This window comes from Eurytemora carolleeae, unplaced genomic scaffold (assembly GCF_000591075.1).
Source record: "Eurytemora carolleeae unplaced genomic scaffold, Eaff_2.0 scaffold1171, whole genome shotgun sequence".
NCBI lineage: Eukaryota > Metazoa > Arthropoda > Copepoda > Calanoida > Temoridae > Eurytemora > Eurytemora carolleeae.
Genome location: NW_019397068.1, coordinates 41,824 through 65,012, shown reverse-complemented (window position 1 = coordinate 65,012; position 23,189 = coordinate 41,824). Strand labels below are relative to the sequence as shown.

Sequence of the window (23,189 nt, the reverse complement as noted above, 5' to 3'; positions counted from 1 at the left end):
TTTCTTATATATATATATAAATTTTAAGTTTTTAGCTTAATTAAAAAGATACTGATTATGTTTGATTTTTTTTAGACACCGACAAACCGTTTGAACGTCCTCCACCATAAAAAAATTGGACAAATTGTTACAACTATGAAGTCAAAAATATTTGATTGTTCCAGTGTACGCCGGTTGTTTTAAAGAAAAAACATCAATCGTGATAGGGTTAATAAAATAAAAATTAAAATCTGAAGAATCTTTTCCTGAGATGCTCGTTTGCTTGGTTATTAAGTTCTTCTGCTTCGTTTAACCTAATCAGAAAATAATTCGATTTTTTTGAAAAAGATGAAAACTAATGAATACTGACAGCTGTTCAACCTGTCTCAGGATCGGATTAGCTTGAGCCAGGTTTCCATGTGATCTATGATCAATTCCCAAAACACAACTCTGACCAGCCTTAAAATGGATTCTGATTAGAGAGACTGTTAACATAATTTCAACTGATCTTCTATTTAGAAAGAGTGGAATATACTAATAGTCAAAACAGTACCCAGGCCTTAAAAGCTTTTTCAGATCAAGATTAAATGAGTTTTCATGCCAAAATGTGCAACAGAGAAATAGAGAAAAATGTCCGCTTTTTAATTTAGTGTTTAGTATTTAGTGTTTAAGAACCAATAAGAACACAGTATTTAATTTTCAATGTACAAACCTCCCCCCTTAGCCTTTCAGCTTCTGTCTTTTTTTGGTCAGCATGGCTTCTAAGTGAGGTCACTTCATTTTCCCGACTAGCGATAGAATTTCTAAAAAAAAGCCTTTGTAATTTATTAAAAAGTTAAAAACTGAATTAACTTTACTTATTTTATTACTTTGATTATACCTGTACATTTCAACAATTCTCTCTGTATCGGTCTTTTCTATATAAAAATATATATTAGTTTGATAAACATGAACTTTTTTTCCTATAATTAATTTACCCTTTTTAAAATCTTCATATCGTCGTTCATTGTCTGCAATTCTTTTCTCCAACCTTAACGAGACTTTTATAGTTTAGAGCCTTACACACCGTGATTTAAAGGTTGCAAGCTCTTACGCCAAAATTCATAAGAAGTTTGCCAGTTACTTCTTAAAAACTAAAGCTAAAAAAACAGTGCTTTAAAGTTCTAAAATTGTCATGTTAAGGGCTACACAAAAGTCGACCCTGTCATGTAAATTGATGCAACTTAAGATCGTCATATTTTACGAGTTTCAGGTCGCCTTTAAAGTCTCATCTTTTGTGGGTAACCCTGTATATATGATTGTTAAAATAAATTCGAAATATAAGGAAGACGATTTTTCCGACTCAAATGCCGACGTTAATTCTCAATGTTTGTGTACACAGGAAGCAAGCACACCACATGTATCAAATCCCCGCTCACCTTAGATCCCCGCTTCAACCGGCAGTCAGTTACTAACACTCATATTCACAACTCCATCTCTACCCTGGCTCCTCCATACCACTTTTTTTTACGAGCACTACAGATAATTATAGATCGAAAGATAATTACATTTTCTTTAACTAGATCATTGCCAAAATTACTAAAAACTAAAAAATCTACAAAAATATTATGAAAATGTTAAGGATACTATAGATGGACTACCGTATTTAAATAATCAAATTAGTCCCAGTTTAAAGTAGAAATTGACGATAATAAATGGAAGCCCTGAAGACTGTTTGGGGGAGGTTCGGAGGCCCTATGGGGACGCGCATTGCCGAAAATAGGTAAAATGAGGTTCGGAAGCTGTGCAAAGGAGGTTGCCTTCCCTACCTCTGTACATAGACACATTCAATAATTTTTCAATCTGTTTGTTAGCAGTTAACAGAGCGGATCGGCTTATCAAGTTACTGTTTGTTCTTATCTACAGTTTAACCTAGAACTTCGAAGACATTAAAAGAAGCTTTCTTAACCTACCATGATAATGGAATGTTGTAGATATTTCGTCTTTTCATTGAATAATTATATGGAGCTGTTACAAATTATTCCTCTGTGTTTCCAGGCTATTTATCTATTTTACAATTACTGAGATTTAGATATAATAGTATAAGACGACATTCCACAGATTCTTTAGATGGGATAAACTGTAATATAACTGAACTTTCAATTAAGTGAATAGTTGGCTCCTTCGTTAATAAATTGAGTCAATCCTCTTTAACTTTGTTTTAGAATAAAGCTCATTGAAATAAAAATTAAACCGCTAACTTTTATAGTTTGGGTGCTAGGGAGGTTTGAAAACAAATATCAAATGAAGGGTCAAAAAAGTGTGAAAATTTTTTATTTTTATTTTTGATAAAATATTAAGTTGTAAAAAATGTTTATACATCCATTTTTCATTTTTTGAAATGTAGTTTTTAGCTCTGTACATTTAATAACAAATAAGTTTTGGGCTATTTTCGAGTTTTTTACGTTCTGTACACTATACATAGAGTTTGTTATACAAACAATTCATTACAAAATCCTTACAGTGGTTCCCCCACCCCTCAGGGTAAAGGTAATCAGTAAAAATTCTTACATTGGTTGCTGCCACTCTTTATTATATCTCTCCCTGTCCAAATTATCCGCTTCCTCACCTAGTCTCTCCTCCTCCCTGGAGATAGACAGATAATTATCATGTTTTTGTCGTCTTTTAAATCCGCCATATTGAATTTAAATAATTTACAATTGTAACTGTTTTACTGAATAATTTTTGATCTATGAAAGATGAACAAAAAAAAGATGAAAATGAAGAACAAGAAATATAGAAATCTCAAAATATTTTATCTTTTATCATGTATATATTCAAAAATATTGTAAAATTTAATTAAAACAAATTATTAGAGCTAAATATGTAACTTTTTAAATAAAAAATGATGAGTCACTTTTAAACCGAAACGAATTTTAGGCAGCAAGAGCAAGTTGTAGCTTGTACAGTATATACAGCTGGAGTAAAACTGACCCAAGATAGGACAAAAATGGCTGTTATCAGAAATATGACTATCTATACAATTCAAATATAATATATATCAATTATTGTATGTACAATGTATATATGAACACTAAATTGTATAACATCTTCCAATTGGCTGCAATAATAACTTCAAGTGCATTTTTTACAATTGCTTAACTTTAAATATTTTACCTTTGAAGATCAGCTGCTTGTTCTTTTTTAGCTTCAGCTTCTGCCCTTAGTAACCTACAAGAAACATTTTTAAGATTCAAAAAAGACTTTTTTAAAACAAAATTTCATAAAAATTATAGAACTTCTGTTTTCTCTTGCTAAACATTAAGTAAGGATAAATCAAACAGAAATAAAAGAAAATTATCCTAAATCTTTGTTAAGGCAAAAACGATGGTTCCCGGGTACAGTACAGTACAGTACAGGACAGTACAGTACAGAATAATACCTGGCTTTCTCTCTGTTTCTTTCAACCTCATTCCTGTACAAACAAATATTAGTAGTTTAAAATAACCCTCCATTAACAGAGCAGCATGTCTGATTCAGAACAAAAAAAGCTTTTTTAGTTTTTTCCTGTCTCATATCTGATAATTTACATGTTTTTTCCTGTTGCATAAATGTATGTTTCCTGTAGCATAAATGTATGTTGCCTGTTGCATAAATGTATGTTTTCTGTTGCAAAGATATAGGAGTTCGAAAATTTTAGTTTGTGGCAATAACTCAGTTCCTTCAATGCTAGAACTAGTTAACTTACACTCCATGGGTTTTCTAGGTATCTGGAAATTGGGTCAACCTACATCATCTTCAGAAAATTTAAACATCATGGGTTTCGTCGTTTTTTTAAATATTATAGTGTTTCCCTCAAAGGACGAGACAACCGAGACAATTGTACAGAATTTATACCGTCTGTTTTCTTACCTTCTTAATTCCTTGCAATTGTAAACTTAATTTTTTTTGTAAAATCATTTAATAAGCCATTAGAAGGCTTTTCAAAAGGCAGAAGACCTAATTTAACCTTGGGATTGTGATATTTTAAGAGAAAACACATGTTTACATTATTTCAGACAATTGATCTTCTTACAGTCTTCACTCTTCATGTTTAGAAGAACTTAATCCACATCAATTAACTTGGAAGAATACTAAAGCTATGCAAACTTGGGAGTTGCCCAAGGAGTCACCCGCGCTTGTCGCGTAAAATTACAAGAAAGAGAGAGATTATAGCATTTTGTCTAGGACGGGCTAGGGGGCCGAGCGCCCCGGCTAGAACAGTCTCTCAGTCTTGTAGCTTAACGCGGCAAGTGCGCGTAAATCCTTTGGTCTTCTATCTGCAAACTGTTACTCACCTTTTTCTTGACAAAGCTTCTTCTGAGATAAGTCCAGACCTTTAAACAATTGGTGATAAAGGGACTGTTTATGTAGTTTAAAGTGTCCTGATCACTCCGTGATAAAGGGACTATTTATATAGTTTAAAGTGGCCTGATCCCTCTGTGATAAAGGGACTATTTATATAGTTTAAAGTGGCCTGATCCATCCGTGATAAAGGGACTATTTATATACTTTAAAGTGTCCTGATCCCTCCGTGATAAAGGGACTATTTATATACCTTAAAGTGGCCTGATCCCTCCGTGATAAAGGGACTATTTATATACTTTAAAGTGGCCTGATCCCTTCGTGATAAAGGGACTATTTATATACTTTAAAGTGGCCTGATCCCTCTGTGATAAAGGGACTGTTTATTTAGTTTAAAGTGGCCTGATCCCTCCGTTAAAAACGTTACATGCCCGATTTACAACGGAATTCCTTGTAAACCTGAGTGAAAGATAAATTACTTATAATTGCTGTAACTTTTAAAATAGATTTCTAGCAGGAACGCATGAGAAAAATGACGAAATTTATCTTTTTTTCCAGATATCAAACAACGAGCATTATTTATTCTCTTTAATAAAAATTACGTACGGTGTAAGTTGATTGAGTAAAGACACATTGTATAATTAAGATCTTCATTTTTTAACATTTTGACTCTCATTTCATTTAATGAAAAACTAGCTGAAGTGCCCGGCATTGCATAAAAAATTGAAATTAAAAATAGATTTTTTTTGTAGCCCATGAGCGTCCATAAAAATGTCAGACCTTTCGGTTTAGCCGTTTGGCCGGCCAGAGGGAACATGTATACAAATGTCTTGTTTTATTTTATAGACATTGTTTAATAAATGTTATAAGTAATGGTCACATATTTACCAAAAACATGATATTGACCTCATTTACTATTCCCTCCCCACTCTTTAAAAAAATTATGTACGCCAAATGGATAAAAAGAATAATGAGCTGTTCAGTTGGGTTTTTAATTTTGGAATTCTTACATATTTTGTTGTTGTTGTAAATACTTGTTGAGGCTCGGATACTCAGTGGGATAGGTTATGAGATACTGACCTGTGTCGTTTACCTGTGTCCTGAGCCCCTGGCTAGGACCCATGGGTTGGAATAGGGGAAAGAGGGAGGGGGGGGGGCATTTATTAGTTGGGAGGGGGCCGAAAATTTTTTAGAACTTTTTAGGGGTTGAAAATAAAACCAGCTGTTTTCATTTTTTGTGGTTAAATAATTACCAATCCCTTCCCATATCGCTCTGGAGAAAGCTGATCCCATAAATCTCTCCCCCTCCAACTTTGATTATCATCTGTGCGCATGTGTTTGGAACCCCCCCCCCCCCCCTCCTCTAGAACTAAATATTTAGCCCCCATCGTAATGTACATCAAGTTAAGGGTTTTAGTCAGTTTTCATTTAAATTTTCCAATCATTTCTGAGCTGAAAACTTTAGCTATCGAGATTATGCTTGATCTCCTGGTTTTACGATGCTATTTAGTTTCAACTTTTCACTTTTTGAACTATTGGTCGTTTGAACTATTGTTCATTTGAACCATTAATTAAAATAGTTCAAAATGATCCAAAAAATAGTTAGAATGAACCAAAAAAAAGTTCAAATGAGCAAAAGATAGTACAAATGAGCCAAAATAAATAGTTCAATAGTTTAATCAAAAAAATAGTTTAACTGAACCAAAAATAGTTCAAATGAGCAAAAAAAAGTTCAAATAAGCTAACATTTAGTTCAAATGAGCAAAAAATAGTTAATTCGAGCAAAAAAATAGTTAAAATGTACCAAAAAATAGTTAAAATGAGCCATAAAATAGTTCAAATGAGCAAAACATAGTTCATACGAGCAAAAAAATAGTAAAAATGTGGCAAACAATAGTTGACACAACACTCTAGCATCTCATATTTAACACATGGATAAATTTGGTCACATGTGGCCGGCCCTATAGACTGTCCTAGCCGCAGCGCTCGCCCCCCTAGCCTGTCCTAGCCGCAATGCTCGGCCCAGAAAATTGTCTTAACCTAAAATAACCCTAAAGATATACTAGTTTTGTATAAAATTTTTTTCAATTTTTTTTTGCTCATTTGAACTATTTGGTTCTAACTATTTTTTAGGTCATTTGAATTATTTTTATGTCCATATGGTGAAATATTTTTTGGTTATTTAAACTTTGTGATGAATGTTTGACCTATTTCGATCTTTATGGAAATAACAAATTTTAAACTGCATACCACAAACCAACAAATCTGACGTTCCTAGAATCAAATTTGTTGATTTTAATATTTAATCTCGAGATTAGCAAAAAGAGAGGATCAATCATTAATACACCATTCTATAGTTCCTAGCTTTGTACACACAAATGTTTACTAATATTGATAGACTATAAGTTAGGCCCAGAGATAAGAGAATTACAGAGATCGATTATCAGCTAAAATATGCGATATTTTCCACAGCACGTACAGTACTGTAAACGACCTATCAGCAAACATCTGTATTCAGGGATATTTAAGGATCCTTTGGATACAAAACACAAAATCTTCAAATAAGACTGAATTCATAAATGTTATGTTTAAAATTGGAGTATTTCTTTAAAAAATGTAAAACTTAAAACCTAAAAACCTATCTTGATAACGTAGCATGCCTTGTCGGGTCAAGTTAGACCTACGTAGCCCACCCTGTGAAAGGAGATAAGCAGTCTGTGTTTAGGCCAGAATCAGCTTATAATAAACAAATATGCTGTACGCTCTCGGTATATTTTATAATCTATGCAATTAGTAAGGGATTAGTGTACATCATCACTCTATACACTATAATCTCGTTGGTTAATACACATTCGATATCCAAGAAAGAAGTTTAAAATTCAACCAAATTGGCTCAAAAATTCCAACCAATTTGGTTCAACCGTTTGGCCGGCATAGCTGATAAATATAAATATAAATATTTATATAAATATAAATATATATATGAGCTAAGAGCATTATGATATAGAATAATGGTATACTTTTAATTCTCAAATGAATGAATATGGGGAAAATTTTTCTTTTTCCCCCTCCAAATATTGATTGTTTGGGGGAATAATAATGGTCAATAATGGCAAAATTTCTTTAATTGTTGACACAAATCATGACGTAAATTGAAGACATTAATTAGTAATTTTTATTGAATTTGCGCATTTAATATAATTTGATCTACTATCATAACCAGTTAACTCTGAAATAGGAAGACGACTTTATAACAATACTTGCGTATTTGATGTTATTACAAAGCAAAGTTTTACCCGACGCATATTAAATCACCAATTAAGTGAAATGGATCTGCTTACACCGCACAACTTTTACCCATGCTCTGGCTCATAATAAATGCTATTTAAAGTTAATACTCGAGTCTAAAAGTCGTCTTCCTATTCCAGAGTTTTCTGGTTATTACTGTATCACTTCAGGGGATAAAAAAACAATCTTCACGAATATAAATCAGAAATTGTTTAATACTTTTATTGAATTTGTGCATCTAATTAAACTTAATTTGTCATTTAAGGTGATAATTTGTGACGCAGTTAATAGGATGGAATGGATAAGTTGAAATCACAGAATTTGTAACATATTTGTCAGATAAATAATAACAAAACAAAAATACCATTCAAATTCTAAAATAACGACACTGTACAGTACAGTACAGTACAGTACAGTACAGTACAGAACAGTACAAAAAAGTACAAAAAACTAACATTACACTTCTAAAAACACGGAATGTAAAACAAAAATTATCTGTCAAAAAAAGATAAAAAAAAGATTAAAACAGAAACACATTTTTTACAAGATGAAAGATATGTCAATAGTAAAAAAGTAAAAATATGTCGATTATTGCAGTTTCGTTCTTTATCACATTTTGAAGTGGCGGAAATGGCCGGATTTTTCCGGCCTTTACTGAAGAAATATATACACTTTTCCCGCATTTCTCGGTTTTGATTTTAGAAGATTTTCTCGGGACCCTGGAATTCCCTGGATAAACTGGTCTGGGCCCTAGATAAGCCTTGAATGAGAAAGGTAGTTGATAAGTACAGTGTGAACGAACTGATATTGGGCTAGGGTTTGAACCATCAACATTCGCTGCTCTCGTAAATGCGTCAAAACCTAAAAACGAAAAATGTTTGATTCTAATAATTTCTCCATTGTTTCTTATTAATTAGAAATGCTCAAGTAACTTTAACAGAGAACCCAAAAATGTAAATAAAAATCGGGTATTGCCATCTATGCATAGAGGTTCACATAAAATTACGCTTACAGTAGATTTTGGTAAAAACTACTAGTTAAAGAATGTGTTATAATTATTTACAAAATATACTAAGCAACATACAAGACGACAATTGTAAATCCTAAAATTCCAAACTTTTTGAACAACAAAATAAACAACCAGCAAAATCAAAACTGAGGGGGAGGATTCGTAAAAAACGTTTTGCTAAATATTCAAAATGTTTTCTTTAAAAAACTCTTACCTTGGGTACATCAATATCAATATTATGATCTACACAGTAGAGGAGAATATCTGCAAGTATAGTTACCCCTGTTCTACCAACCCCGGCAGAACAGTGAAGTAGGACAGGGGGGTTCTTGTTATTACCAGCAGGAATCTCACCCGCCTGAAACAGGGATATATATTTACTTAATTTTTTTCTAGAAATTTTATCTTTAAGTATGATCTGTTTTCCTTTATGTTAGGTGTGTTTACGCACAGCCCAAAATCTGTTAAAAGGTCCTATTGCTGAATTAGGGATAATAAATGAATATTTGGGTAAAAAACTTCATGTCCAATATTTCATTTTTTTACCCAGAACATTAAAATCATTATTAGAAAAATGCTTGAAAATAAAAAACCCTAAATATAACAGTTGTCAGCGTCTATATCAATACAATTATGACGATTTTCTATTTCTCATATCAAGTTGATGGATGATCAAAATGGAAGTAAAAATGTTGTGCTATCGGCCTATCCCCTATTTCTTTCTTTCCAGAAAATTTACTATATCCAACCCTGATTCCATAATTAATGCTGTATCATCAACATCAACATCAACATCAACATCAACATCAACATCAACATCAACATCAACATCAACATCAACATCAACATCAACATCAACATCAACATCAACTACAACACCAACATCAACATTCTATACCTTGAAGCTGTATGTAGGAGCTGTAAAGTTGTTGTGGTGTAAGAACCCTGATTTGAACTAAAATTTTTGGTAATTGTGAAATCTCCAATTTCAATGGAGGATCCGTCGTTTTGAGGCCAATATGGGATACAGGCAGAGGTTTTGGAGGCTCCAGATACTTCAGTTAGCATCACAATAAGATGTACATCGCACATATGTACCATAGTCCAGAAGTTATGTACAGTACATGGTAAGGGACCCTGAAAATTAATTAGAATAAAATTAACAATTTACAGAAATCCAAACATAGTTAACATTTTAGTTAATTTACACATTCAATAAAATTAGAAAATTGATTAAAAATGTCTTAATATTGTATTTTTTGGAATGGAATTAGTTCAACTCCGACCAGTTACCACTATTACACTGGGACAGTGTACACTGTTCTCTTAACGTTTATTGCGTATTGTACACTATACAATAGAAGGAGGGGGCGTAGGGTTTCCGTACACTTTGCTTTGACGTTTTTGGACTGCTGAAGTACTAGTTTTTGCGTAACAACATAACAATGGCAGCCGATCTAATGTAAACAAACATGAGTTAGTATACGGCGAATCTTCATCTAACGCCAGAAATGCCAGATGTTTGTTTATATCATTTGTTTTATTGTTTACAATCTTTATTATTGTCAGTTGTAGCTCCCTTCTATTTCATAATCCTTGGTTGCCACCCGCGACCGGCGGGTTTCCTGATGCTCTAGCAGCCTCGTAAATGAAGAGGACCGGCTAATCCTGCTGGCAAGCTATAAAGGTTACCTGTGCTGCTATATAGAACCGTTGACTGGATCCAACTGTTGCGGATATATGACTTGCGTTGATATAACCATACTTATTATCCTTAAACAATAAATCATTATTATTTTTATAAACTTAGTATTCTTATTGATCCCTACCCCCCCCCCCTAATTTTTCAGAAAGTTCTAAAATGCAGAAGTATTTCTTTTTAAAAAAAGACGAATATTGTAGCAAGAGCCAATTTACAATATCGTCTTCCTTTTCACGGAAGAACTCCACGAAAAAGCTAATCTAAATCCTCTAACTAGTACGAGAGAAAAACATGGAAATAAATATAATTCAAGAAATAATCTATTTGCAAATAGTGAAAGCCAGAAAGTAGTCGAATGAATGTCGTCGTTGTTCTTCCTTTTACTTAAGAAATGTCTCCATGGAATTTTTAATCTGAAAATTTACAATTACAATAACAACACAGGTAGAACAATAAATGTCGTCTTTTCAAGATTTAAGTTCGCGATAAATCTGAGGCAGAAGCCCTTAAGGAATTACACGAATGCTCTCTCTATTTCTTGTCATTCAACGCAGCATGCGCGTTACTCCTTTTAGCTACTGCCTCAGGGTTTATGAACGACCCACCTCTTAATCTTGAAAAGACGACATCTAGTGTTCTATCTGTGTTATTATTAATCTATGGCTGCAATGTTCAGTTGCAAATTACAAAGAAAGAATGCCACTTTTTAATTACTAATTTTTATGGTTTTTGTAAAATGTATATACCTTCTCGTTGTTTATTCTAACTCTGTTGGTATCATACGGTACAACATCTTTAAACCGGTTTCTAGGGATATTCTCCGGAAGGTTTGCTACATCAGTTGTACAGCCTACACAATCATTGATTCATTAACTCATTGATTCAAAAATTCATTTATTCAGAAATTCACTGATTCAATAAATCATTGATTCAATAAATTATTGATTTAATAATTCATTGATTCAATAATTCATTGATTCAATAATTCATTGATTTTATAATTTATTGAACCATTGATGCATTGATCCATTGATTCATTGAATCATTGATTCATCGATCTATTGATCTATTGATCAATTGATTCATTGATTCATTGAGCCTTTATTTACTTGATTCACTAATTCTTTGATTCACTGACTCACTGACTCATTGACTCATTTGCATTGATTCATTAAACCATTGATCTTTTGATTCTTTGATCCATTGATCCAATGATCCAATGATTATTAATTCATTGATTAATTATTTCATTCATTAATTAATCCTTTGATTCTTTGATCCATTGATCTATTGAATCATTGATTCATCTGTCCTTTGATCTGTTGATCCATTGATCTGTCGATTCATAATAGATTTTGATCTATTCATTCATTGTCATTGATCCATTGATCCATTGATCCATTGATTCATTGATTCATTGATTCATTGATTCACTGACTCACTGAGTCACTGATTCACTGATTCATTGATCATTAGATTTATTGATTCATTGATTCATTGATTCATTGATTCACTGAGTCACTGATTCACTGAGTCACTGATTCACTGATTCATTGATCCACTGATTCATTGAACCATTGATTCCTGAATCCATCGAACCATTGATTCATTGAACCATTGATCAGTAGATTTATTGATTCAGCAATTCCTTATTTAATTAGTTCATTAATTTATTGATTAGTAAATTCTTTGACATTTTTGTTCAATAATTTATTGAATCATATTTTGATTGAGTCATTGAATCATATGTTCATTGAAAGTATTCAATCTTTAACGAATAATTAGTAAGTTAATTTTTATATTTAAAATAATATCTAGAGAATAAATAATGAGAAATCACCATAAAGTCCATTTTATAACTTTTTTTATTTTCTTCAAAAAATTCCTACCAGTTGATTTTTTCTTTGGGATAGTTTGAAATTCTCTGACCACCTCCCCCTCTTGCAGCTTAGCCTCTAAATCAGAAAAAATATCATAATAAAACAAAATGTTAGAATAGAAAAATATGTGATTTCTTATTTTTTTGTCTAATGTCTAGTTTCTAGTGTCCAGAGTCAGGTTTCCAGCATCTAGAGTCTAGTATCTAGTGTCTAGTATCTAGTGTCTAGAGTCTAGTATCTAGTGTCCAGAGTCAGGTTTCCAGCATCTAGAGTCTAGTATCTAGTATCTAGTGTCTAGTATCTAGTGTCTAGAGTCAGGTTTCCAGCATCTAGAGTCTAGTATCTAGTGTCTAGAGAAAGGTTTCTAGCATCTAGAGTCCAGTATCTAGTGTCCAGAGTCAGGTTTCTAGCATCTAGAGTCTAGCATTCAGTGTCTTAAGTAATTAGTCTTTTGTCTAGTTTCTAAAGTGACAAGTGTGAAATGTCAAAAGTGTCTAGTGTCCAGTGTCCAGTGTCCAGTGTCTAGTGTCTAGTGTCTAGTGTCCAGTGTCCAATGTCTGTGTCAAGAGTCTAGTGTCTAGAGTCTAGTGTCTAGAGTCTAGTGTCTAGTATCTAGTGTCCAGTGTCAGTGTCCAGTGTCTAGTGTCTAGTGTCCATTGTCTAGTGTTCAGTGTCTAGTGTCTAGCCTTCTAGTGTTCAGTGTCTATTCTTCTAATGTCCAGTGTCCAGTGTCCAGTGTCTATTGTCCAGTGTCTAGTTTCCAGTGTCTAGTGTCCAGTGTCTAGTGTCCAGTGTCTAGTGTCCAGTGTCTAGTGTCCAGTGTCTAGTGTCCAGTGTCTAGTGTCCAGTGTCTAGTGTCTAGAGTCTAGTGTCCAGTGTCTAGTGTCCATTGTCTGGTGTTCAGTATCTAGTGTCTAGTGCTTAGTGTCTAGTGTTTAGTGTTCAGTGTATAGTCTTCAGTGTCTAGTGTCTAGTGTCTAGTGTCCAGTGTCTATTGTCCAGTGTCTAGTGTCCAGTGTCTTATGCCCGAAGGCTATTGTCTAATTTCCTGAATATTTTTTGTAATTGATAGAGGTAAAACTGCTTTAACTGACCTAAGAATGGTCCAATGGACTGCTTGGGTATTTGAGAGGGGACTTTAAATTCCCGAAGAGGACTTGAGGACCTTATTGTGTCAGAGAGCAGATCGGGTCTGGATCTTAACATGATCGTTCATATTCATTCATTTAGTTTTGGATTTAATAATTTAATAAATTAAATAAATCAATAAATTCTACTATTCAATTCTTCATAAATATAAATTTAAATAATGAGAATTGTACCTTGTGAGCCCATGAAGATTAGCAAGCATCATGGCCCCCATACCCCGCCCACTAGAATTTCTGCTCTCATCCCCGTCCGCTGATTTTCCATCAGCTGATTTATCAGATTTCGTGGATTTTAAAGATCCAGATTTTACCGCCATATTTAGGCCCCAGCGTTTCCGTCCTTTTGGTCTGAAAAAAAAATCAATATTGTATAAAACAAATTCTAATAAAAATTGGCAATTTAATTTTTATTAGAATTCAGCCAACTAAAAACATCATTGAAAATTCTTACTTATGTAAACTCTGCGGTGAAGATTCGTCAGCATGAAGGGAGGAAAGGGATTTTTTGTGCAGTCCGCCACTTAGTGAGCTTAGGTCAGAGTGTACATTGCCCATCTTTGAAGACAACTTCTCCTAAATCAGCGCCATTTTGAAATTTGAAATTTAGATAAAGGCATGTAACACAATGAATAATTCTAAAATAACAAAATTACCTTTTTGTCTTGATTTATTTAAATACCAATAATAATACCTGGTTATTTGGCGGCGGCGAGCTAATATTTGAATTATTTACGCTGGAGATAAGAGATAGATCTGAACTTGCAATATTCTTCTTTACTGCAGGTTCTAAAGCAAAACAAAAATAATTAGAAATTATCAAAAATATTCAAAAAACATTTTTAAAGTTCAAAAACTAAAATGTTCAATTCTTGAACGTCGGAAAATATTTTCTTTTGTCATACTTTTTGTTTAAATTCCTTCCTTTTTTATTTTATATTATTTCTTAGTTGTTTAATTAAAGAAATATCACTAAAAATTACATTCAACGATGTCTTTATTTGGTAAAAATTGAAAACTAAATAACTACCTAGATACTGTCTCATCTCAATCTTGCGCCGGGCTGGCTCAACATTGGGTCGACTAAGATTTTCGTTAGATTTCGATTTTTCAATTGTTTGTGTCGACTCTATCGATAAATCTTCTCGACTTAAAGTAATCGCTTTTCTGATATTTAATCTATTTGCTGGCGGTTGCTCACTCGTTGCAGGACTATTTTCTTGACCCGGACTATTTTCCTTTGAACTACTTTGGTCGATTTTAATTGGACTTCGGTCGACGTTTATCCCGTTAGGTCGGGACGGTCCATCAACAGTATCGTCAATATATATCTCGTCGTTAGAATCGTCCGCTTGGCCGCCAAAATCCTGGAATATTATCTTTTTAAAGGCAGATTGTTCTATTTAAAGGGAGATTGTTCTTTTTAAAGGGAGATTGTTCTTTTTAAAGGGAGATTGTTCTTTTTAAAAGGAGATTGTTCTTTTTAAAGGGAGATTGTTATTTTTAAAAGGGAGATTGTTCTTTTTCAAGGGAGATTGTTCTTTTTAAAGGGAGATTGTTCTTTCTAAAGGAAGATTGTTATTTTTAAAGGGAGATTGTTATTTTTAAAGGGAAATTGTTAATTTTAAATAGGAGAGTCTGGCAAGACAATGAAGTTGAGCTGAGAATTTTTTGATAAATCATTTGAGAATTTTAAGACGTTTTTATGGTATTATAAAATTGCTATAGTAAGGGCTCAAAATCGAGCTTTAAAATCCGCTTTCTAAATATTTCTCTAATACTGCATTCTCAGCTTAATAACTATGTTTAGCCAGACACTCTCTTTAAAGGTGAAAAAAACATTATCTTTCGCACTGTTACTCATATTAAGATTTATAAAGGAGCAACTATTATAAAGGAGCACCGAGGATCAGGTAACTATTATAAAGGAGCACCGAGGATCAGGTAACTATTATAAAGGAGCACCGAGGATCAGGTAACTACTATAAAGGAGCACCGAGGATCAGGTAACTATTATAAAGGAGCACCGAGGATCAGGTAACTATTATAAAAGAGCACCGAGGATCAGGTAACTATTATAAAGGAGCACCGTGGATCTGGTAACTATTATAAATGAGCACCAAGGATCAGGTAACTATTATAAAAGTCCCACAAGTCAAAACATCGATTGTTACCAAGATTTAAAAATCCTACCTCCTCTAGCTTTGGTAAAGGTAAATTTTGATAAATGGGTTCGAGTCCTTCACTGGCGATTATCTGTCCTTGGTTCTGATAAATAGGTTCTCCATTCACTTCAACATCATTCTGCTGCTGCACTCCTTGCTGTTGTTGTCGTTGAGTTTCCAGCTGGTGTCCAAGAACTTGCTGTTGTTCAAAGGAAAGACCTTCTAGGTGTGTTAGTAGAAGACCCAGTTGATGTTCATCAAGTTGTTGACCTTCAAGATGGGACAAGATAAGAGCTAGCTGTTGTTGTTGTTGCTGATGTTGCTGATGCTGCTGTTGTTGTTGTTGATGATGATGTTGTTGATGCTGATCTTGCTCCACTTCATCTTGCTCCACTTGATGGAGGGATATCCGCTTATTCTCTCTCTGAAAAAAGTTTTGAATTATAAATGAGTCTTTTAACAAATTACAAGATATACAACACATATATATACTTGTACTAAAACATACATGTACTTGTACTAGTACATATATGTACTTGTACTAGTACATATATGTACTTGTACTAGTACATATATGTACTTGTACTAGAACATACATGTACTTGTACTAGTACATATATGTACCTGTAAATTTTTTGTGGCCTTTTAAACGATTTTAAATCGTTCTTTTTGAATTAGAAATAACTTCATTACTAGTACATGCAGCGAGCTTTTCATATAATTTGCCTAATTTTGACGATGACAGGAACGATATGCAAAAGTCAACCAAAAACGATCCAAAAACAAACGTGTTATAACGATTGCTTTTGTATTGTTTTTACTTTTTTTAATGATAGAATATTGCAAAATTAAAAAAATGCAAACTTAAACAGAAAACAGTTTTGAAATTTCGGAATTTTACTAAAAGTAAAAATTGTATATCCCGTTTCAACTGAAATAGCATTTACTGGAACTGTAAGAATAATCTGCAGTATCCTTTGAACCTTTGACTGATCCAGGATAATGGACGAATCCTTTGAACCTTTGACTGATCTAGGATAACGGCGTTGCCAGTGAAAAATATCTTTTTCAAAATATCTTATGTCGCTTAAACACTCTTTTATACCAATATTTACGTCCTAGAAAATATCAAACAAATGTAACGTCAGCTGTGTTAAGAGCAAAGTGTCCGATAGCGTACATTCCAGTTTAACGTAAATTTGAACAATATTTTAAAGAAAAACACACAGAGCAATGGCCAGTCAAAGATCTAAAGGTTACCAAAAGAAAATCGAGGGTATTGCATGGAAGGTCATTTGAATTATGCTTTCAGTCCCTTTAAAAAAACAAATTACAAATTAGAGGATTTGCATGATTTATAAACTTTCCAAACTGTTGCACCTTCGTAAGTTGAAATCTTTAAAATGGATTTTTTGACAATTTTTTCTTAATTATTTATTTATGGTGTTTAGGGTTAAAAAAGAATGTCCTAATATTGATCAAAAATACGAGAAGTAATTATCATGTTTAGTGTACTGTAACTTATTTCACCCCCTCCCCCTCCTCACTTTCAACAGACGAAAGTTCAAGTAACCAGGGGTTTTCAGGCCCTAACGTGTGTTAAGCCCCCTGGAAAGAAAAAAGGTACGCCCCTGTTCAAAATCATAACTTTAGTCTTAACAGTCGTCTTTACAATATATATTTATGGGTCTCACTGTAATCGATGGAATAGTACATGTACTCGTAAAGTTTAAGTGCAAAAATACGGTACATATACATGTGTGTTGATGTTGTACAGGCATGTACCGTGTACCTCTGGGCACATATACATATGTGAAGATGTTGTACAATGTACACGTATGTACCATGTACCTATTAGTACATATGCATATATGTAGATATTGTAATGCGTGCACCATGTTCTAATTGGTACATATACATATGTGAAGATATTGTACATGTACCATGTACCTGTTGGTACATATACATTTGTGAAGATGCTGTATTTGCATGTACCATGTACCTATTAGTACATATGCATATATGTAGATATTGTACATGCGTGCACCATGTTCTAATTGGTACATATACATATGCGAATATGTTGTACTTGAACCATGTACCTGTTTGTTACATATACATAAGAGAAGATGTTGTACAAGCATGTACCATGTACCTGTTGGTACATATACATAAGTGTAGATGTTGTACAAGCGTGTACCATGGACCTGTTGGTACATATACATTTGTGAAGATGCTGTATTTGCATGTACCATGTACCATGTACCATGTACCATGTATTGTACCTGTTGATCGTAGATATAATTATGTTGTCCAGCAGGATTGTAGGTTTCATTAATAATATTGTTCAGAAGCTGAGATTGATCCTGATCCCCTATATTATACACAGCATTTAACTCCTGAAAAAAAACATAAATTAATTATATTTAAAAAATATGAAAAGCTTTTCAATCTTATTTCAAACAGGTTCCAAACAGGTTCTAAACAGGTTCTAAACAGGTTCTAATAGCATTCAACTTCTAAACAAAAATTAAACAAAAAATTTATAATTGTTTCTAAATTCTCCACACCCCTAAAATCAACTGAATCTTATCTAAAATTAGAAATTTTGTTTATGATTATAATTTATCTTAAATTCATTATATACCCCTTTAATTTTTTAACAAACACTTAATTTAAAATACCTACCCCCCCCCCTCGACCCCCGTAGCGCGAAGGTCAATAGCTTGACATTGAAGTAAAGTATAAAGGCGACGAAGTCAAGTGTGACTTTTAAGGAGGGAAAGGCAGACAACGCCTTTACGACTTCCGAGCCGCAAATGACACCATAGAAATAATTCCGAGCCGCAAATGAGCGTTTAGACTCGAAAACACTTTTGATACTCAAAAAATCCTAAATTGATTCTGTGACGCCATTTGCGGCTTAAAAGTTATTCGAGGGCGGATGCCAACCCCTCCATCAGTTTTTCACGCTCCCCTAAGTTTCCTTCACATGTGCCTGGTTTCAAATTGTTTTCAATCCCCCCCCCCCCCCCCCNTCCAAATGTAAGCACTTTTTAATTTGAAGATCAATGCTTGATCCCTCAATTAAAATGATCCCTCCAGGGTACGAACAACAAGGGATATCGAAGAGGAATTGAATTAATCCGAAGATCAAGAATTAAATTAATCCGTAAATCAAGAATTAAATTAATCCGAAGATCAAGAATTAAACTAATCCGAAGATCAAGAATTAAATTAATCCGTAAATCAAGAATTAAATTAATGCGAAGATCAAAAATTAAATTAATCCGAAGATCAAGAATTAAATTAATCCGAAGATCAAGAATTAAATTAATCCGTAAATCAAGAATTAAATTAATCCGAAGATCAAAAATTAAATTAATCCGCAGATCAAGAATTAAATTAATCCGTAGATCAAACCTTGAGCCTGAGATTCACAAAACAAAAGTTCTACCTTTATAAGTTGAGATAAAACGTAAATGAATTATTCAAACATTTTTTTTCTTTAAAATTATTGATCAAATAGGGGATATCGATCTGCAGGACAACCAGCAACAAAAACACCTGCGATAGTTTTTCAAGTCATGATTTTTAATCAATATCAACACCCCCCTCCCTTTCATTCCAAATCAAATCGATTTTCTTAGCCAACCAATATTATTTTGACATTTAAAATTCGCAAAATAAATGTAATAGCTTTAATCAAAATAAGGATTTGAAACCAAAAACAGAAGCTAGTTTTGTGGTATTTTGATTATTCTAAAACAAAATGAAGTTTCACCCTTAGAATTCATTTTTGTTACTTTCAAAAACTTCAAATATGAATCCTTTTTTAATCAGAGAGTCACCATGGAATACGTGAACAGTCCCTTTTGATTTTCGATAAATAAGTCCTCGAAGTGGAATTATCATTATCACACGGATTTATTTGGTTTGAAGTGGTTTAAATCAGAAATACAGAAGGAGACATTTAAACTTTAATTTCCATAAAAACCTGTTTTAAGATTTAAATAAGAAAAATTTCAAGTTTTAGAAACACAAATTTGAAAGAGAATCCATTAACAAAATCGATAGATCTTAATCTAGATGCAAAGCATATTGGGAAATTTAAAAAAAAAAAAAATATTGAATTTAAAACTAGTTCTGCAAGCTCTGCTATATACGATAATTATATTTGTATCTTAATGATGATACATAGAAAGAAGTATCGTTAAAAAGTCCTCAATCTTTTTAATGAATTATCAAAATGCGCTAAACCCACATAGAAAGCGAATTATCAAATATAGTTTAGTATTTGTAAGATACAAAGACGACATGCTACTGCTGTACTACTAAAGATATTTAATATAATGTATAAATTAAGTTTTAACAAAAGCATAATTTTTGCTTAAATTAAATCCAGTTGCGTAACGATATAAATCATATTAACAGTTGCATACATGATTAAATCGGAAATTATGTATTTATATTTAAAATATTTCCTTCATGTGAAATAGTTTTATAAAAGTTGCATGACTTTTTTACAATTCCTAACTAACCCATCCTTTTCCAATCACGACGTATCACGTGTATCTAAGTAGATGTAAGTATGTCCTTTCCCCGCTCCTTTCAACCTCGACGTATCACGTGTATCTAAATAGATTTAAGTATGTTCTATCCCCTCCCCTTGCAATCACGACATATCAAGTGTATCTAAATAGATGTAAGGATGTTCAATCGCCTCTCCTTGCAATCACGAGGTATCACGTGTATCTATGTAGACGTAAGTATGTTCTATCCCCTCTCCTTGCAATCACGAGGTATCACGTTTATCTAAATAGATCTAAATATGTTCTATCCCCTCCTCTTGCAACCACTAATGAAGCATGAAACTATTTCAATGGATGGGGGCCATTTACTTAAAGATATTAGAATATATCAAAATATTCACACAATCCCTTCAAGGTGATTGTAAGCAAAAGTTCAGTTGACCCTCCGTGCAAAAATGACAATGTCCGAATCACAAAGATACCCTTGATCAATAATGTGAAAGATGTTGTCATTTTTCTTAGTTTAAAGGATTATAATTCTAATAATTACTATATTTCTCCAGCACTAGAAATGTGTTTGCAGAGAAACCACAATTAAAAATAATAAGATTTAAAAATTATAGACATCAACATCTAATTCATACATAGTCAGACAACGCTTTCAAAGGGTACCTATGCAAATCGGACTGTACTATCTTTGCATGGAGGGTCACATGAAATTACATTTACAGTCCCATTAATACATGTATCTTGGTCATGTTTCGAGAAAGTGGCACTCAGAAAATATTCCTAAGGTTATAAAGATAATTATAACAAGTCACGTATATTTTCAAATCTAGTTTTTCAAACTTGAAACCAGATCTTAAATCAACCCTAAGGCCCCCTTATGCCCCCACCCCCGGACAAGTCTTAATTAGTAAGAAAAAATTGACAATCCTCACAGAAGCAGACTGATTAAATTTAGAGTGAAATATTTAATTTCAATTTTGATATTAATGAAAATAAAATTGTTTAGCCTAGAGTTAAAAAGGTACTATTAAACTTATTCAAATCTTAATGAGTCTAAATAAATGAACACTTAAAACCATTTTTGATGAATTTTTTTAAAGTCATAATATAAATATTGAATGAGTCTGTATGTGTCTAATGTATATCATTGTATGTGTCTGTTGTCGAATGGTAATATTATTAAATGTGTCTGTTGTTTAATGTCTATTATGGTATGAGTATAATGTCTAATATTATTGTATGTGTCTAATATCTAATTTTATTGTACGAGTCTAATGTACAATATTATTGTATGTGTCTAATCTCTACATATTATTGTATGTGTATAATGTCTAATATTATTGTATGTGTCTAATGTCTAATATTATTGTATGTGTCTAATGTCTAATATTATTGTATGTGTCTAATGTCTAATATTATTGTATGTGTCTAATGTCTAATATTATTGTATGTGTCTAATGTCTAATATTATTGTATGTGTCTAATGTCTAATATTATTGTATGTGTCTAATGTCTAATATTATTGTATGTGTCTAATGTCTAATATTATTGTATGTGTCTANTTACAAATACATTAATTTCTAAAGGGACTTCTAAAATAAATTTATAAATAAGAGTATTGTATATGTAGCTGCAAATTTTCTTAATATCTTTTAAAGATTAATTGCCGACTTCTTAAAGGGAGTTAAAGCCTAATTTTTTATGACCTTACATTTATTGAGTGGGGTGTCTAATTCATAAGGGTACTCTTGAAAGCTGTGTCTGGTCAAGAATGACTGTGCTATGCATTTTTTTTCTTTAAGTTCGATTAGTTTTAATTGCGGTTTCTCTATGATGTCACTTGCGGATTTCTACTTACAGAATCAATAAGAATAAAAATTAAACACTTTTAAAGCTATAAATAACTATAATATATTTCACATTGTTGATCGGATAAAAGTTTAAATAGTACGTTTGGTAATCGGGCATGCTCCCTTTTTTAATGGAGGGTCCCTTAAAATTACTATAACAGTCCCTTAAAACTACTATGACTGTCCCTTTAATGATCTAAATTTACTCCTCTTTAAACACTTTTTTATTGTTTCACAATCCGATATTCAGGAAAACAAAATGACTTGCTGCTAACTATCATAATTTTTTCCCCATGAAAAGATAGCCGATCGTCTTTTTCTTCTTTTTACTTTATGTTAAAACGAAACTTTTAATCTTCAACGTAAATTTAATGTAAAGAGCAATATAAGTTTATCTTCGTCTTTCTATGATAAAAATTGATAATTTTTCAATACAGAAATTTTAAATTTTTACGTCAAAAGCGAGCAAAAATTTTCGGGAAGGAGCTTAGTCTTTGCCACATGCTAAAATTTGCTAATCCCTATATCTTGATCTATTAGAATTCATAGTTTGAAATATCTAAAGTCATCAGATATTGGGTTGCAAAGATATAGGAATTAGAATTTCAGAGTTTGTAGCAAACACTCAATTCCTTTGTGCCTGTTCCGGATAGAAACGAAAAGATCGTTGCCATCAAAGTTTCGATATTTCTGACTTTTACTGCTCACTTTAAAATTACGTGGACGATCCGTTTTATCAAATCTTTGATTTTTTTCTCAGCTGATTTTGATGAAATCACTGTTTGGAGCGCTCTACCTCACGTCTCTCCGATATAAGCACCAAAACCCGACTGAACAGCGGTGAGCAGTGAACAGTGAACACGTAATAGAGAATACTCATCATAATCTTTATATACATTACACTTGCACACTCCTATTTCAGTTTCACAAATCAATCTAAATCAGTCAAATCCATTCTCAATTTCTTATCCATCCTTTATCCGATCTGATCCCTTTTGCGTCAGCACTCCTCTAAATTTGACTTAATAAAATGAAAAAATAAACACTCTTTGATCTTAAGAATTTGCAGGTTTCGAATAATCGTTCCTATAACATTAAGTTTTTTTGATTGCCTAACCCCCCCCCCACAACAAACACACCTAGAAATATAGTTATGTATAGATGATTAAAGTTAAAAATCTAGAAATATAGTTATGTATAGATGATTAAAGTTAAAAATCTAGAAATATAGTTTTGTTTAGATGATTAAAGTTAAAAATCTAGAAATATAGTTATGTATAGATGATTAAAGTTAAAAATCTAGAAAT

At 32.6% G+C, this 23,189-nt stretch overlaps 2 protein-coding genes across 2 annotated transcripts in view; both read right to left on the bottom strand.

The window, feature by feature from the left end:
* Positions 1-223: 223 nt before the first annotated feature.
* Positions 224-5,367, bottom strand: LOC111711568 (ribonuclease Y-like). The gene is made up of 10 exons (XM_023485953.1): positions 5,313-5,367; positions 4,296-4,334; positions 3,401-3,433; positions 3,136-3,189; positions 2,530-2,604; positions 957-1,009; positions 860-896; positions 692-782; positions 350-438; positions 224-293 (listed from the first exon to the last, which is right to left on the bottom strand). Coding segments are annotated over exons 1-10 (543 nt in total). The 5' UTR covers positions 5,315-5,367.
* A 2,825-nt stretch (positions 5,368-8,192) lies between these two features.
* The window catches only part of LOC111711567 (tyrosine-protein phosphatase non-receptor type 21), a gene marked incomplete in the record, with an annotated part of 34,860 nt that continues 19,863 nt past the window's right edge, over positions 8,193-23,189 (bottom strand). The window contains 13 exon segments of the mRNA XM_023485952.1: positions 8,193-8,451; positions 8,814-8,979; positions 9,474-9,736; positions 10,292-10,372; positions 11,048-11,151; positions 12,191-12,256; positions 13,276-13,379; positions 13,504-13,677; positions 13,781-13,902; positions 14,021-14,115; positions 14,357-14,693; positions 15,520-15,915; positions 17,777-17,890. Coding sequence (XP_023341720.1) covers positions 8,341-8,451; positions 8,814-8,979; positions 9,474-9,736; positions 10,292-10,372; positions 11,048-11,151; positions 12,191-12,256; positions 13,276-13,379; positions 13,504-13,677; positions 13,781-13,902; positions 14,021-14,115; positions 14,357-14,693; positions 15,520-15,915; positions 17,777-17,890 — 2,133 coding nt within the window.

Excerpts from the sequence above, each read along its gene's own strand:
- LOC111711568 (XM_023485953.1), bottom strand. Across the intron at positions 783-859 it reads AGAATTGTTGAAATGTACAG|AAATTCTATCGCTAGTCGGG; the intron begins GTATAATCAAAG and ends GCTTTTTTTTAG. Across the intron at positions 294-349 it reads CTGAGACAGGTTGAACAGCT|GTTAAACGAAGCAGAAGAAC; the intron begins GTCAGTATTCAT and ends TTTTCTGATTAG.